Source organism: Cyprinodon tularosa, unplaced genomic scaffold, assembly GCF_016077235.1.
Source record: "Cyprinodon tularosa strain WSP-4 unplaced genomic scaffold, ASM1607723v1 ctg213, whole genome shotgun sequence".
Taxonomy (NCBI): domain Eukaryota; kingdom Metazoa; phylum Chordata; class Actinopteri; order Cyprinodontiformes; family Cyprinodontidae; genus Cyprinodon; species Cyprinodon tularosa.
In genome coordinates, this window is record NW_024038792.1 from 777,708 (window position 1) to 796,100 (window position 18,393).

Below are 18,393 nucleotides of genomic sequence, written 5' to 3' on the forward strand. Positions count from 1 at the left end.
AGTAATAATGTTAATGGTGTGCTCAAACTCACAGGCTCCCCCCAAAACACAGCTTTATATGTTAATATTTCATTATTCTATGGTAGGATCTTTTTTTTTCCTTGCCATATTTTTTCATTTGGCCAATCCAATTAACCAGCATTTATTTCAACTTTTGTGTCAAAGTAAAATAAAAAAAGTATCATAAAATGTAAACTTATTAAAAAAGCAGTCTTTAAATTATTAATTATTAAAGACTATTATTTTAATTTATATTGCATATCTACTGGGGAAAAAAAATTTATTGATTTTTTTTTTATTTCAGTATAGTATGGGAAAAAAGTCAGAATTTTGAGATTAAAGTCAGAATTCTGATTTTTTTTCCCATGTTAAACTGAAATAAAATTTAAAAATCAGTTAACTTTTTTTTTTTTCAGTGGCCCTAATCCTCTTCCGTACATATCTTTTAATTCTTAAAACATTGTGGGTTTAATTTATCAAAAGGTCAGAACAAAAACCTCTTTTAGAGTTTGACTTCATGATCTAGTGAGTGAAGCCAATAAAAGGAATTGGGACACAATACATGGCTTTCAAATAAACCAGCGGTGCATTAGATATAATTTAATGTCATAAACCTTTCTTGGTGCATAAAATGTTAAGAACACCTAAATTGTTTCTGGAACAAAGAATGGAAGGTTTGTAAATCTCAGTAACCGTCCCTTCACCTCTAAGCAGAGATAGGGACTCGAGTTTGTGACTCGTACTCGAGTCGCACTTAAGTCGCATATTTAATGACTTTAGACTCGACTTAGACTTGTGATTTCTGACTTGTGAACAATATTTTATTTTTAAGTGTTTTTGTTTTACTAACTTGACTGATCGCCGCTCGCCTCCCCGCACACAGCAGAGGTAAAAAATAAAAAAAAAACGGCAGAGGGGCTGTCAAACTGTCACGTAGCGCTGACGTCAATGACGCAACGCTACGTGACATATATGCCCGTGCGCCCGTCAATGCATGATCGACAAGCCAAGCTTTAAAAACTTCATGGCAGTCGTAGAGGAGAAATATGTTGTGAATAATGTTGTGAATTGGCACTAAATAAATAAACGGAATAGAATTTAAAATCCTGCCCGCCAAGTCGGTTCTGTCTGTTCCAGAGCATTAAGTTACAAAAAGTTATTGCCACAAAGTTTCTTTCATGAAAGAATTGTTATTGTCCTGGTATTTATTTAGGGTTTTTCTTTATCTTTATCATATGTATTAATAAAAAGCAGGATTTTTTCCGCAGCCCTCATTTTCACTTAAAAATGAAAGAGCAGACATTTACTCATAAAACTAGAAAAAAGTTGTAACCACAAATGTCAGGTAAATACTGTAAGAAAATTGTTGTTTTTGAAAGAAAAAAATAAATATGCAAAATTTAACTGGAAAAAAAATTGCGTGTGTGCTTTTTTAAATTTTATTTTTCATTTACCAGTTCAAGATAATGATATATTCCATAGATATAATAGCGACCTTTAAGCTATACCGTCTCAGTGACGGAGATGAAAACACAAGGAGAAACAAGCAAGCACGCAAATTATTGCACTTATTTTAATTTATCGAGTTATTAGAATTTATTGTGCGATTAATTGATAATTGTGACAGGCATTCTCAAGACTTGAGACTTGACTTGGACTTGCAAAAAATGACATGTGAACATGTCTGCCTCTAAGGGATGTACGTATTTTTGTGGAACCTCCAAATTTGCAGCCTCATATCTCCACAATAAGGCGCTGTCCACCATTGCAAAGCTTTACATGGCAGGTTCAACCCTCCAAAGGGTTTAAGAACAGCCGTCGATGTCATTTTTACTTTCTTTTTCTAAATCGTTTTCAGTGATTTTGGTGTGGCCAGTTAACATTAGATATATTTTGATTACATAGAAGAAATTACAGCAGGTAAGAAAAACATGATTATTGCCAATACACAAATACTGATGTGGCTGTTTAAAAAACAATCATGCCAAACAACCCCACCCTCAAATCATATAGACAATGTTTTAGGAGACTAACGGATCTATGCATTTTTTTCTTTAATTTGTGCCACTTTTTAAATTCCCATTTACATTTTACAAACAGTCTCCTGCCACTTGTGTGCCATAAAACAATTAAATAATATTAAATGAAATAATATTTTGATATATATTTAAATTGCATTATGCTTCCTTGGGTGCTGATTGTGTTATTTTTGTAAATGCTGGATTAAAAAAAATAAAAAGGTTTTTAAACAAAAACTGAGTCCCTAATTATTGATCTATGCTATGTCTGAAGGTAAAATGCGAAGGAAAGATGATCTGTCATGTAGAATGGGAGACTGAACCCCAAAATATCAAAGAGTAAATGCATAAAAAACGCTTCAACAGACATTGTTTTAATCACAACCTTCTTCATTCTCTTAGAAAAATGCATAAAGCTTTAATTTTCCAACAAACAAGGAGAATTTTTGGTTGTCTTGCAGCGGCTGAAGGAGCTGAAGCAGAGGGAGTTTTATAGAGCGCTGGCCTGCAGGAGGCAGAGGAGGCGCAGGGAGGAGAAGAGAGAGGAGAGAGCACTGAGGAGAGTCCATCAGCGTGACGTGAGGAGGACTGGGGAGTGGTGAGCTACATCCATTACTTCTTTTGTTTTCACTTTAATCCATTTGTTGCCCTTGTGGTGCGAAACTGTCTCCGACCACAGCAGATGTTGGCGTGTTTTTTTAAATATTTTATGCAACTAACGTTAAAAACGTTGCTGCTTTGTGAAGCAAACAGTTTTTCTTTTCAGCTCTGAGTTAATGTTCCTTTATGAAGTAATATATTTAATGTAAGAGACTGCTTGTGATAATAAATCTGCAGAAGCTAATCACCTGAACGCACGGCTCTCACTACATTCACTCGGTTATTTCATCAGGGTGACATTTATCATCTGCCTGCATTTTCTCTGCTTTAATCAGCGTCCTTTCTGTGCAGGTTTCTATGAAAGAACATTTTGCTGTGCACTTAGCATGGAACAGCACGCAGAGAAGGTTAGGTCAACATTTATTCATTTTTCCCAGAGTAGGTGGCGCCTAAATACAGAAATAAAAGGCATTTAATTGTTGAAATCCAGATTTGATAAAAAAAAAGATATTTTGTATCTAACTGAGTGTTTGTTTGTTATTTAAGGCTGTTAAGCAGCTGGAGTTCCCTTAATGCACTGCTAACAATTGAAAATGTCACAGCAGGAGTAGACTGTTGTGTGTCAGGTGCTGGACCCAGAATGCAGAAAACCAGGCTTGGAGGTTTATTTGGTTCTCAGGTGAACAGGGTAAGGTGGCGTCTCTGGAAGCAGGGGAGTTAAGTGGAGCAGCAGCTGGATATGAGGGAGGTGGGTGGTGTGCTCCTAGGTTCACAGAGCACAGGTTAGGTCACTGGAAAGAATCCCAAAAGGCTTAAGAGATTATTTCCACAAGAGGAAGATGTTGGCAAATCTACCAAGTAAACGATGACCATCAGGCAGCGAGCGCACAGGAGGCCAGGCGTTAAATATCGCTCCTCAGAGAGAGAACACAACCAAACTGCAACCAAACAGGCTCAGACACCACATAGATAGCCATTGATAGCGCTGCGCTCTTTAGAAGTCAGAACCATCATTATTCATTCCCACTATCACCTTCTTAAAAAGGAAGCAACTAATAGGAAATCAAATAATATTAACTATTTTAAAAATGTATTTAAAAAATGAGTAGATAAGGATGGGGGAGACTCGTCACTCAAAGCCTTTAGCCTCTTTAGTGTATTTAAAATGAACATAATGGAGGAGGGGTCACGGCACGGGACGCTGCTCATTACCCGCCCCCTACTGTCAACCATTCAAATGATGACTCTGCCAAAAGTGCAGACATGTAATAAATAGACTACTCACACAAGCAGCTTTAAAGAAACACTTATGTAAACTAGTCTGATCACAGATTTGGGATATTTTATGTGTGCAATATCGTTACAATGAGGCCTCCAATATGACGCAAATACATCTCCTATGGACGTGTTTCTGTGCGCTCATGTCTGGACTGTAAAAAAACAACTTCAAATTACAGTAAAATACGGGCAGCTGTGGCTGCCAGGAAATTACTGTAAAAAAATCTATACAAAACCTTACATTTTTTGTAAGCTTAAATTTTAGCTAAAAAAATTTTTTTTCACTGTCAATCATTGTAGAAAAAATAAAATATAGTTACCTTGAACTGTAATGTTCCCTTTCCATAGATTTTTACATTTATCTGCTGTAAAACAAGATATACGTTACAGTTCTAAAGTAATTTCTCGTTTATTTTAAAATGTGGAATAAACATTATTACGGTAAAAAACTTTAAAAAAGACTGAAATGCGGTAAAATGGGGTAAAACACACGGTAAAACAGTAAAAAATGTATTTCGACCAGTTAAATTTCACAGGAAATTCTAGTACAATATTAAAGATTTTCAATAAAAAACAGTCAGATCTGTTTCTACTGTATTCCATGCAATCCAATCATCCACCATGACCTGAAAAAGAGTGAAAAGAAAAAGGAAAATGAAAAAACTGCTTATTTGCACACATGCAGTACGACGACCCGCAGGCATGGATGGACTGGGAATCCAGGGCTCCTGGCCAGCCTCATTCATTGCTTATACACCTTAATCATCTCATTATCTTAAAAGATCAATAAATGTTTTCTAACGATAACCTATAATTTATTTTTTTTTTATCTCAACAAAACAATAAATGGTTTAACCGGGTTAATGAGATAGTAATCTTGAGAAGGCAAAGGAATGTAAAAAAAGGCAAGTACAACCGCTTTCGGCTTCCGTAGATTCCTGTAGGCATGTAGAGCGCCATTTTCTCTCCAGTTTTCTAACATGTGCAGCTCTGCATTAAACCAGGCAGCCAGCTTTCCATTTTTTAAGTTTTTCTTTTTCAAAGGAGCTGCTTTGTCTAAGGCAGTACGCAGAGAACTAGCCACCCCATCAACAAAATCATCAATTTGTGCAGGGGGTTAAATTAAATGTTTGCCTTTTGCAGTGTCGTTCAGTGATACAAAGGAGAGAGAAAGTGGAACAGATTCTTTTAAATTTATAGCTGCATTATCAGATGATGAGCTGCTAAAGAGAAAATTACCAGAATTCAGAAATGTTAAAGAGTGAAATAGTAGAAATTCTTCTCATCTTTCAGAAATAGGCTGTCATGTATGTGGTTTGTGTTTATCAAAGCAGGTTTACATGCATGCTTTCATAAGTGCAAAGCATCATAAACTGCATCTGAGCGTGTATGTTTAAAAACAAAACCCAGACCGGGCAGCTTCTGGCTAAAAACATGTGAGGACGGTTGATCTGGCGAGCCTCCAGCGCGTACAGTAGTACATGTGAGCACGATTTGAGCTTTGAGAGTCACAACCCAAACACGCCCACGCCATGAGAGCGCGGATCTGTGCCAGAAAGCAGTCCCTGCAGACACCATCAAAACATTCACAGCTCTTTAATCTATGCTTGAAAGTTTTCTGCAGAAGAATTTTTAATCATTCAGAATTTCATGTGAAGTGTAAATTACATTTGGATTAGGTTAACATTATGTTATTGAATAATATTGTTTCATTGTGAGCTTTCCTGCTGATCATAAAAAAAAACAGTTTTCATTGAGTTGCGTCACTTTTAACACTGTTGGTGTGTGAGAACTGCAGGGACCAACTGCTGTTTCCAAGAACTTTTAAAGTGACCTTTTTCCTGTTATTATTCCTGATGCAAAAATATGAGCTGCCCTATGTTTCAAGAGCTGCTTTTTTCTTCTCATTTCCTATTGTTCTATGTTTTCAATGACAAACCAATACTTAGAACTAGACAGAAAACTTTACTGGCTCTAGATCACAATTTACTTTTTTAGGTTGGTTCCTCCCTGTAAAGGAATAGTACACCCAAAACATGATTAGCCTTCATTTTCTTGTCACCCCCATGCTGAACAACACTCTGGAGTACTTTTTTGATATCTCAAATGCATCTGGAGATCTGGGAGGCTTCTTGCTGTCTGCTGACATTCAAATAATGGAGGTCTATGGCGCCCGAGGCAGAAAGGTCCATAAAAGTCCACAAAAAACGTGTCAATATTCCTCCATACTGCTCGTCCAATGTATTCCAAGTGTCCTGATTTGGTAGCGTCCATAATTTACTCGAAACGAAGTCATTTAGAATGTTTTTAGAGCATAAACAGTAGTGTATAGGATTTCCTAAAAGCGCGCGCCTGCGCGTTCACGAGTCTACGGAAACTGCGGCAGACCAAACCAGATGAAAGTGCGCATTCAGCTCGGCAAAGAACTCATGCTCTTCCTCAACACTGAAGTCCTCAGACATTTTTCTTTCGTTGTTTCTTTCTTTGCACAGGTAAACAGCACATTTCTTCTTCTACGCTTGCATTATCGGCAGAGCAGACGCTGAATGCGCACTTTCATCTGGTTTGGTCTGCCGCGGTTTCCTTAGACTCGTGAACGCGCTTTTAGGAAATCCTATACACTACTGTTTATGCTCTAAAAACATTCTAAATGACTTCGTTTCGAGTAAATTCTGGACGCTACCCACTCAGGACACTTGGAATGCATTGGACGAGCAGTATGGAGGAATATTGACGTTTTTTGTGGACTTTTATGGACCTTTCTGTCTCGGTCACCACAGACCTCCATTATTTGAATGTCAGCAGACAGCAAGAAGCCTCCCAGATCTCCAGATGCATTTGAGATATCAAAAAAGTACTCCAGAGTGTTGTTCAGCATGGGGGTGAGTAGAAAATGAAGGCTAATCATGTTTTGGGTGTACTATTCCTTTAAGTGAGCCAAAGTTAGGTGATGGACAGAAACAGGTCCACAGGTGGGTAGGAGAGAATCTACAGGTGCATAAAAAGCAAGAGAGTTCAGACAAAGAGAGAGAAGCAGAGAAGGAGCATCGCTCATGCTTTTCCACTCGAAAAATGATCTAGAAATAAGTAAAAGTTTCTTATATTAAGTGTATTTACCCTTAATTTAAGTAGGTAAATGAGATAGTTTGCCAATGGAATGAAAATTTCTATTCTTAAAAGAAGATAATTAGATAATATGCACTTGTAATAAGACAATGCAATCGTGTTTTCTTATTTTAAGTGTAAATTGTCTCGTTCCATTGGCAAGATCTTACCTTTACTTCCTTAATCCAAGAAGAAATGCACTTATTTTAAGAAAAAAACGACTTATCTAGATTTCGATTTTTTCCAGTGTGATATCTAGAGAGAGATGTTTATATGGCTGTGATTTAAATAAAACTACTTGTATTGCTAATTATGATGGCGTGCACTTTCGGCATAATTCTTATTTCATAATAACTATCAGGAACTACCAGCATGTGAGCATGACATAGCAAAGTTTCATAAATTTCATAATTTGGCTGTGACTCCATCCTGGAGAGAAATATCAGCTGTGCTGCTGCCATCAACACCTTTGTTTATAGATGTTAGAGATTGGCTTGTTTTCCAGTGTAGTCCTGTTTCTTTGACTATGACTGACTGTGACTCCTCTGACATGTGAGTCGGCTCAGAAGTGTCCTCCTGGCTGTGTGTTTCCTGGATGGGGTCACCTATTACAGTTGTTATTTTCTATGTCTGCTTCTGTCTCCTTGAACCCCAGTCGGCCTCAGCAGATGGCCGCTCACACTGAGCCTGGTTCTGCTGGAGGTTTCTTCCTGTTAAAAGGGAGTTTTTCCTCTCCACAGTCGCTACAAGCATGTGAGGGATTGCATTCGATTGTAATTCAACTGGCTTTCCTTAGATAGAAAATTTGACCTAATGATCTAGTTAAACTGTAACGTGTCTTGAGATGAGTGTGCTATAAAATAAACTGAGTTGAATTGAATTCTACTATGACATATGCCCTTAAAAGGAAAAATGCATCTTGTGTGGCTTCTTATGGATTTTCAGAAAGCCTATAAAGTCTTTCTGACCAACTACACAGTGTTCAGCGCACACTCTCTGAATATAAAGAGTCATGGTATCGACTGTCACTCTCATTCAGACTAACTACAAAGCCAGTTGGTTTGTTGCACAAAGTGAGAAGAAAAGATTTTAGCTTCAATTTCCTGTTTAATTCCTCTCCTATAAGTTCTTTCTAATCTCTCTATTGATTTTCTATTGTCCTGTCTTCTTTATGTATTCTATTTAATTTACTATCTTCCTTTAGCTCCTTTTCCCATTTCCTTTCTTTGTGTTTCCTTCTTTTGTTCAGCTGTTCTCTTCCCTAATTTTCCATTTCTGACCATCTTCCTCCACTTTTCTTTTGTCTTCCCCTCAGTGCTCCAGGTTCTGGTCCCATGTTCCGCTCCACCACTGTTGCAATTGACCCAGCAAATCCGTCACAAGCCAACGTTAAGCGGAACTGGGAAGATTTCTATCCGAGCGGTGCCGAGCAAGCAGCAAGTAAGAGCTTTTATCTGCTTAAACGCCATGTGCCAGGCTGCTTAAATAGTTTATGAGAGAGTGTTTGGTTTTGGTGATGAGGATATCACTCTTGATGCTGAAGGATTAACCGGCGTGTGGTCTGCTGAATTATCTGTGTTGACAGCAGAAATAAAATGGGACAGAAATGAACACGAGGAAGAGGCGCAACGAAATACAAGAAGAAAATTGTGTTATGGGCAATTATACAGAAAATGAAAATCACGCTGGATGGATTCAGGAGAAGCAGCGACCGTTAAAGCGTCTCAAACCCAAAATAGTTGAAATTAGCCGTAGAAAAACCTGCAGAAGAATGTTCATTGCAAATTTACACAAACAGTCTTTACTATTGAGAGGTGAAAATCATCTCAGGTGTAATGACTTTTTATAAGAATAATGTTGCATATATTGTCCTGAAATGATCAGTTAAATTTAGACCATATTCAAAGTTATATATCGTTTTTTTTTTTTTTTTTTTTTTTAGTTTTTTATAACATAAAGAACTTGAAAAATGCAAACTTACCTTTAAAGCCTTAGAAGAGATTTTGATCATTTCTTTTTCCTTTTTCCATTGTGAAACTGATGCTGTATTGCAGTTAAAGGGAACCGACCAATACTGATATTGACCCGATATAATGTCAGCATGAATCATACATTATTTTATTACATCTGAACTAGGGGTGGAACGGTTCACAAAATCCACTGTTCGGTTCACGGTTTCGTGGTCACGGTTTTCGGTTCGGTATATGTTGATTGTTAGGAAAATCTATCATGTCTTGTAAAGTACAATGCGCTGACGGAGTATGTGGAATCTGGGGGTAAAGGAGGACAAATACACGTTCGGCTGGATGCTGCGCCGGACGCCGGACAGTGCAATGAAAATCCGGACTGTCCGCCCTAAAGCTGGACATCCGGCCACCCTACTTCCAACTCCTGTTCTTTCCCACTCGCCATACCCACATAATTCACCACAACAATTGATTTTTTTCTGCTACACCCGGCTAAGCTGCTTCGCTTCTTCTTCTTCTTGTTTACTACTGCTGGTTGGCTTTGGTCGCAGTACCGCCACCTTCTGCTCTGGAGTGTAAACGCTTCGCCTATGAGAAAAAGGAGCAGCGCATGAACCGAACGAAACACACGCCAACCGAACCGAGACAGTCGAACCGAACGGTTCAGACGGTTTTCATAAACCGTTCCATCCCTAATCTGAACCATGTATTATACTGGGCTAGAGAAACGAATAGAAGCAAAGAGTCTCAGAGGGATATACGGATCTGATGCTATTTTCAAAAATCGGTCCAATATCAGCTCTAAATCTAATAGTGGAATATATCGGCCTGCATCTAAAATCTCTGATGAAGGATAAGCAAGATGATAAAAACGCTTTAAATAGAGGCACTCTGTTTCTATTTGAAGTTTCTCTAACCAGTTGGCTAATAATAAATGCATCAGTCATTCTTATACTTATTGATGTTGACTATTGTGCTTTACTTACTTTATTTGTGATGTTATTGTATCATGTCAGTGTCTGTATCATTCAGTATTCAAAGCTGCAGTATAAGTATCGTATCAGAATTGATAAATCTGTATCAGCACATCCACACCATAGGGTTTCTTTCAGCCTGTTACTATGGAGATTTATGATGCAGGCCGATATATATATCCTGATATGCATTATTTTGTCTGATATTGACCATATCTGACTAGGAAAGGACTGAGCAGCAGGAAAAAAAAAAAACACTGACTCAAAACGCTGTTAACACAGTTAGCTGCACCCAACCTCTGCTACCTTTGGAAAAAGTAAATTAGCAGAAAGAGGAAAAAAAGCTGAAACATGAGACATGTCCACACCAGTCCTTCAGTCGGTGCTCATCCAGTGTGGGCCGACAGATAGGCTAGTAGTCAAAGGTGAAAACATATTGAGTGAATTTTAAAACTTGATTTAATACATTTTATCAGATTCTATTGAATCTTTTTTCATATTGTTTTTTACAGGTGAAATTCTTTTCATTTGAAGTCTAATATAAACACTCTGTCTTGACCAAAAAACATGTTCATCTTCACTCCTCACTCCCCCAGAAGTGAAGAGAGTGAAAAAAAAAAAAAATATATATATATATATATATATATATATTTTTTTTTATTTATCAAAAGTGACAATACAAAAGAAATGCAATTTAGAAATATAAAATCTGAAAGAAAAAAAAAGAATTTGAAAAGAAAAAAACAAAATATAGGAATACGAAAATTATTATTCTGGAAACCTTTTTCGAATCAAACTTTTTCAAAGTTTGATTTCTGGTATCCCTTTTCTTTTTTATTTGAATTTACAAAATGTGTTCTTTGCTTGGAACTAGTGTTTTGGCCCCGATGCCCGATACCTGGCTGTGCAGTATCGGCCGATAACGATAACATAATAATGTCAAATAATTGCCATCATGGCTTTATGTCAAGCTGCTGCCTACCTTTGTGAAGCAGGAAAACATCTAATACAAAGTGAATCCAGTAGAACTTTTTATTGCCTACCAGGAGTGAGTGACAATAGTTGTATAAACTTATGGCTCTCAAAATGGTATCAGTGCCGATACCGATACCACCATTTTAGGGCAGTATCGGGACCCCGTCCGATACTGGTATCGGTATCGGTGCAGTACTACTTGTAACAATAATAGAACAAAGTTTATTTCATATAGCGACAGCTTAGTCGAAGGACTGGACTGCCCTGTTTCTAACATAACACCAAAATAAGCATCACTGCTATTGAATTAACTTATTTGGCCAGCAGAAGGCCTAAGCTCCTCATGTCCATTTTGGAGTCCTGCTCCCTCATAAATTGTCTGTACCTGGTGAAAGCTGAGCCAACGTACTGTAGATGCTCCTTTTCTTCAGATTTTTACCTACCTTTCTTCTTTTGGTTTGTTTCTCTTGCCTCTCATAGTATGTATGGAACTCTATTTGAAAAGAAAGTAGAAAGTAGAACGATCTACAGGTGTTTGTTTAAAACACCTCCAACATGTTTCAGATACTCTGATCAAAAAGGGAACCTCAGCATGGCATTAACCATTGGGTGCACCAGATCCTGCGTGTTTATAAATACCAATTATGCTATGAGAACACTTTCATTTTTCATGTGATGCTATTAGACTTTCAGATAATATTTATTGATAAACGGAAAATTTGATTTTTACAAGTAAAAAGAAATTTCACACTATCCCTTTAAAAATATTAGTTAATGCAAAGCTGACAGTTAAATAACCCAGAGAATTAAAGGGTTTTTATATTCTCTGAGGCACATTTGAATCACAGAACCTCTTAGTGTAAAGCCAGATCTATATTTACATATAAGTGAGTCTGTCAGTGAGGAATTGCTGGACTGAATTACTTTCTGTCTCCTTGTTTGAATTTGTTTAGTTCATCTGAAGCGGGTTTGTGTGCGAAAAAGCCACATTTTAAAGATAAAAAGCATAACAGACTCCAGAGAAACAATCAGTCCTCTTCTCTGAAAAAATTAACCCCTGCTCCCACCTCCTCATTCGCTAAAGGTTCTCATATTAAAGTCAAAACCACAGGAAAAGTTGGACATCTCCCTTTAACTATAGCTGTTTCTCTGAGTGCTAAATGCATTTGCATTTTCACAAAAGAGAGAGAGGATTTTCATTTTAAGGCTTGCCTTCTTTAAAGCCCCAAATATTTCATAAACTGTGTTCTCTGGAATAAGAAGGAGGTGCATTACAGAAACACTTTAAAGCCAGCAGTCATTTTAAAAACCTTTGCCCAGAAATATCAGTCTGAATTGTTTAACAAAGTTGTGTGCAGACAGATGAGTGTCTGCCAGCTTGTGGTGCACCAAAATGGTTATAAAAGATGAATATTAAATGCAGGGAATAAAGCTCCTAAAATCTTTCATTTTTATAAATCACCAGTCTGATACTTGCTTTGCTTTACAGGCATTACAGACATGAAAATCTGATGCATTTGGTAATTTTCAGTCATTACAAAGCTGATTAATTTCCATATGATGTTCAATAAATGGTTTAAAAATCTGAATTCAGCCTCCAAGTTTGTTTTGTGGATTTTATGTGATCGTTACAGATTATTAATTATACAAATATGTACATAGACACCGGCTAAAATGTAAAAAACAAAACATCCCATTGCAAATCATTGGTTTATAGTCCCGTTATTTGTCTTTAAGAAGACCCAAAACCATTTGATCCTAATAAAATAAAGTTATATACACCAAGCTTCCATCCTATTAGCCCTGTTTGAGCAAAAATAGAACTCCACCTGAAAAATGAAAATTTGAAAAAAGAGATAAAAAAATAGAAAAATCTTTAAAAAATTTATTTTCAAACATAATATTTAAAAAAATATGTAAAAAAATGAAAATCTAACAATAGAAAAAAAAACAGAGAAAAAAATATGAGGCTTTTAAATCTGAAAATAAAAATTCTCAGCCATTTATCCTGTCTACTCATGGTCCTCAAAAAAAAAAAACTAGGTAAAACCAAACCATTGCCTGTCCTGAACTTGATTACAGTCTATATTGTAAGGATTTGAAACAACCGAGAGAGAGTGCCAAACCAGGAAATTAGAAAACGTCTAATTTAAAACCTATGCCTTCATGCTTGTATGGAATTGGCAAAATTAAACCAAAATATGTTTTAAAAACAGAAAGGTTCAAATGTATCTATTAATTATATAAATCGCTGCAACATTAATTTCCAATATAAATATCTTAATAGACCTGTATGTTTCCCTGCACCTTTAAATCCTCCAGATGTGCTTCAAACAATGAAGCAGAAAATGTTGAACAAATGAGTGCAATATTGTAAAAAAAAAAAAAAAAAAAAAATTACTCTAACAGAGTCTCTTAGAGTGCATCAGAATTTCTCAGATTTTATTGCTGGGCAAGATAAACAATCATGGTACAATGCTATGTTTTGCATGTATATATAAGCCGTGTCTGCAGTAGTAATTCTCTGCTTTCTTCTCCCATCCAGAACCTCAGACTTCACTGATGCAACCCTTTCTCCCTCTGGACCCTGCACTCCAGACCAGACTACTGAGCGACACTCAGTGGGCGTATGGCCAAACAGATTTAAACAATACTACAGGTGCTGCCGACAGACCTTGCATTCTTAAAAAAACCCATCTGGACCTTCGAGCCACCATAGACCCCAATGACACAAACTGCACTGTTGCAAATCAACTTTACAACCGTTTACAGTCTCATTGTTACGTCACGACTCCAACAACTGCCAGTACCTCAAACACCTCCAACGACGCTACGACGGACGCGACAAAAGGAGTCGGCAAGATGAGCAGACTTCGCCCTGTGTCCTTCACTCTGCCTAAGCGAACGTGTGTCCTCCTGCACCAATCCGCCGCCGTCTTTGTCCAAGCAGGAAAGAGTTCAAGTTTGTCTGGGAAACAACAGGGTGTGGCAAATCAGGAAAGAGCAAAACATCAAGGAGAGAAAACTGCTGATCAGGGGCTGAAGTCTCCAGTGTCTTCAGATGTGGAAGCCTTGGACACTAGAAACCGGTGCGGTGTGGACAGTAAGATTGAATTTCAAGCTGCTGAGTCTGCAGACAAAGGACTGTTGGAACAGCCTGGGAATAAAGCCTGGATCTCCTCATGCAATAGCAATGTGATTGGAGTGGAGAACTCAACCATTAGTGGGAGTGCAGCCCAGCACTCCTTATGTATAGACAATGAGACTGAGGCAGAATGTGTGGCCGTAGCTCATCTTTCTTCTAACTGTGACAAACCGGAGCAGACTTCTGACAGCATTAGCCCTAATTTAGCCATTGAGTTCCACAATCAGGAGGCAACACCTGAAGAAGAGAAAAATCTGCTTTGCCCAGCACCGAATGACTCTGAAGAGTCTCCAACGTCTCCAACACAACCCGGAAAATCAAACATCCTCTCATTAACCTGCAACAAAGCAGCATCACCTGTCCATCCAAATCGTCCTAAGGAGCCTTTCTGTCAGGTACTGAGCCGTGATGGAGGCAGGGTTCTTCTCTGGCCCACAGAGATGGTAAACTACACCAAGAAGTCCCCCTCCATATCTTACAGCATCAACCCTCTACTCTACGACTTCAGAGCCCATCACAAGGCCAAAAACGGGGGCACAGAAAAGAAAGGAGGGCTAGAGGAAGGGAAGGAGGGAATAAAGCCATCTGTGATCAAACAGCTCCACTGCCAAGAGAGGCACGGAGATTCAGAGGGAGGAAGAGGAGCGAAGATAGATGAAAGGGAAGAAGAAGCAGAAGGAGGACAGGCAGGAAATCCTGTGGACGTTGACAACCGTTGCGATAGCTGCGACGCAATCGATGGATGCTTCGGCTGCAGTCATGAAAAGGCTTTAAAATTTACTCCCGTTTCAGCAGAATGCCACTATTCTTCAGTGCAGGGCCTTCAAAAAGCAATGAGGAAAAGGAGAAGAAGGAGGGCAGGGACGGGCAGGGGGATGCGGAGGAGGGGGAGAAAGAGAAGAAAAGGAGATTCAAGTGAGAAAGCAAAGATAATGAGTGCCCTCTCTGCAAGTCAGATGTTTCAGGAGAGAGAAGAAGAGACCCTGAGAAGAGAGGGCAGCGTAAGAGACGAGAGGAGAGATAAAGCGCTATTAAGTAATCTTACTGCAAATCGACCAGAGGAAGGGAGAGAAAAGAAGACAAGGAAAGAGGAGCTAAGGATAAGAGGAGATCAGGCAATGCGAGACGGGGCAGGTAGAAATGACGAGAAGAGGGGAGAGCTATTAAGTAATCTTCCCATGAATCGGTGTAATCGGTGTAACCAGCTGTGTCTGCAGGTGAAGCGGGAGGCCAGCCACATTCAATCCCTCCAATCAGACTCTGGATGGGGCCTTGGACTCAGAAAGCTCCTCTGCAGGGGTGCAGCATGCAACTCTGTGATTAGCCCGGCCCCCAAGTCTGTTATGGAGACATCATGCTGCCCTGCAATTACACCTGATGACAAAGAGATGGAAGGGATGCACAAAGACACGCGGGGGGAGGAGGGGCAGGAGCACTGGAATCTGAGGAGTGCTGAGATAAGAAGCACGGAGAATGGTGAGGAAAACACGTGTAAGCTAGCGATTAGCAGTGTTACTTCTCCCTGTCGAGACTCAGCATGTGAGCGCTACGTGCTTAAATCTGGTAGAGAAACAACAGGAAATCCGCAGATTAGCCCCGTCCCCGATTCCTCCAGAGATGCAACACAAACAGTACCTGCAGGACAAAGCTCGCCCACGATAGCTGAGAGCCCACGCTGCTCGGAAACGATGCGGGATGTCACAACGACTGGAAAGAGGAAGGGGGGATCGCCGGGGCGAGTGGCGCCGAAGAAGAAACGAAGGAGAGGAAGGAGACAGTTGAGGAGATTCATGAACATTCTAATGAAAAGGCGACAAAGAGCTCAGGCCTCAGGGGCCTGCTGCGTTCAGGAGCTCAGATCTACAGACCACCACTCGCTGTGTAGGTCGCATCCATCTCCATGCCACAGCTCCAACACCGATGAGGAAACACTGAGCTGTGGTTCTGATGATCCAACCAACCATGGCTGCCATGATGACGGTGGAGGCTGCAGTCACCTGAACTGTGATCCCTTGATACATCCCCGCGACTGTCACGCCTGTAACCCACAAACACAGCAAAGTCAGGGAGCCAAGGGGTCTATTGGAGACGAAGGAAACGAGCCTGATGCCACATTTGCTGAGGCGTGTCACTTAGATACAGCTGAGCAGAAGTCTTCCTTTAAAAGAACAGAGCTATCTGTGCATGCACGTTTGACTGATTCCCTCACAGGTAGTACTAACTACCAACGTCAACATGAAAGCAAGCACACAAATGAAGAGAAAGACTCCACAAACGGAGAAATCTGCAAAACCGATGACACATTTCACTGCAGCTGCAACTTTAATGATAAAATTGACGGGAGAGATCGCAGTGCGGAGGCTGAGACCAAAGCACAGCGTGACATTCAGGAGAGAGGCCCTTCCTCTGATCCAGAAAATGATTCTAGAAGCTGTGGGGATGTTCATCAGAGTGGAACTGACGGTGGTCAGCGCCGTGGTTTCAGCTGTAATTCTGATTGTAATACCTTTAATGATACCAGAAATGAAGCAGAACATGTACTCATGAGGGAGAGGCAGAGAAAGCAGCAGGAGGAGGAAGAGGAGGAGGAGAAGCTCTTGGAGAGGAGGAGAGAGGAGTGGGAGAAGGAGTGGGTAAGCAGGAAGGAGAAGGAGGAGAGGGAGAGGAGGAAAGGGATGGAGTTTGAGCGTTTGTTTTCAGAGAAGAGGCCGTGTTTTCCTCATCACCTCCCCCCGCACTGCGTCCCCCTCCGCGCTCCGCTCCTGCTCCAGCCGTCCCTTTCCTCCTCCTTCTCCTTCCATCAAACCTTTATCCAACACAACCTCTCCCTTCTTCCGCCTCCATCACACCTTCCCCTCTCCTCATTCCCCCATCTTTTCCCTTCCTTCTCCCCGCACCTCTCTCCAATGGCTCCACCACCGCCCCCTCCTCCCCCTCCCCCTCCTATATCTTTCCCTCCATCATTTTACGCCTCCTCCCCTATTCCCCTCCTGGATGCTCCCTCTCCTTACCCCTTAGCAGCAGCATTTCACCCCCTTCAAAGTCCCCATCCTTCCCTGTACCCTCCTCCTCATCCAGCAGTCCTGCCCTTACAGGTGTTGCTCTAGGTCGTCCTTTTCCCCCAGGAGAACTTCCCCAACATTACCTAAATAAAACATCCAGGGTGAAATCTGAGTGAATTTAAAGTCTAATTGAAAAACTAATCCGATAGTTCTTAAAGCAGAGCTTGTTCCATCCTTATGCTTCAGCAGTGATGCACATGGCTGAGAGAAAAAAGAAAAAAGGAATAAAAGATGGCTAATTATCCTCATCAGCCGCAATCCCGCTCCAAATGAGCCTCAGGTGTGCAGGCTGTGGGATCATGGCGCCAATTCACAGCTGGGCTCGTTTGGCTCAGCAGAAATCAGTCAACGCTTCCCGTTTTGCATTTCAAACCAATGATTTTCTTTCTGGGGGAATTTTGGTGATGTTGAGTCCTTGCATACTTTCAGATATCTTCACTCTGTGATTAGAAGCACAGGTATTTCTCCCAGAGGGTGTTTCCTTTTCAGTGTGTTTTTGGAGACATCATAAGGCTGATCCTCAAAACAATAGAAATGATCAGCCAATAAAAACTAAGTCAAAGTACCTTCAAAAGTATGACCAGTCATGTAAAAATATTAGACCACTCTTGTTTTCTTCAATTCATTGTTCATTTTTTATCTACAAGACATTATTATAATAAAAACACATAAAAAGAGTTTAAATCAAGAGTGAATTTTCAGACATTTTCCATGGTTTCAATTGGCGATCCATTTTTTCCAAACTGACAATGCTGAGCATCTCATTTCTACTTATTCCGATACTCCCGCTGAATAAAAAAAAACACAAAAAAACAGCTACTGTACTTAGTCGATATTACAGCCAATATCCGATACAGCCTCTTATTAAACACACTTTTTTTTCTTGGTATGGTTTACCGTCTCTGGGGGCCAGAGAAGAACCCTGCCTCTGCATGTTTTATTATAACAGTGCAGAGGCAGTAGTATCTCCCCAGCACCGGGATCCCTTAGCCACAGGCTACCAAAGTGAGTCCAAACCTCCAGAGAAATGGTCTATTCTTTCCGTCATTCCCTGGTTCCACAGCAGGCAGTCAGGTTATCCTAAGATCTGCACTCTCTCACCACCTCATGGGCTTTATTCCTAAAAGGTGTTAACTGGTTGTTCCAATGTCTCTGCTCGGAGGTCCTTCAAGGACAGCCTGGCCTCCTGCAAAATGTCCACCTGTTGGTGCAGCTATTTGAATATATGAACAGAGGTAATGCACAACCTGCAGCACAGTACGCGGTCCA

General features: G+C 40.0%; 1 protein-coding gene across 1 annotated transcript in view; it reads left to right on the forward strand.

The window, feature by feature from the left end:
* Positions 1 to 17,236, forward strand: part of LOC119783900 — a 151,515-nt gene extending 134,279 nt beyond the window's left edge. The window contains exons 3-5 of the mRNA XM_038285634.1: positions 2,480 to 2,616; positions 8,317 to 8,441; positions 13,463 to 17,236. Of these exons, the coding sequence (XP_038141562.1) occupies positions 2,480 to 2,616; positions 8,317 to 8,441; positions 13,463 to 17,169 (3,969 nt within the window). The 3' untranslated portion in view covers positions 17,170 to 17,236. The remainder of the gene's footprint in view (positions 1 to 2,479; positions 2,617 to 8,316; positions 8,442 to 13,462) is intronic.
* The last annotated feature ends 1,157 nt before the right edge of the window (positions 17,237 to 18,393 follow it).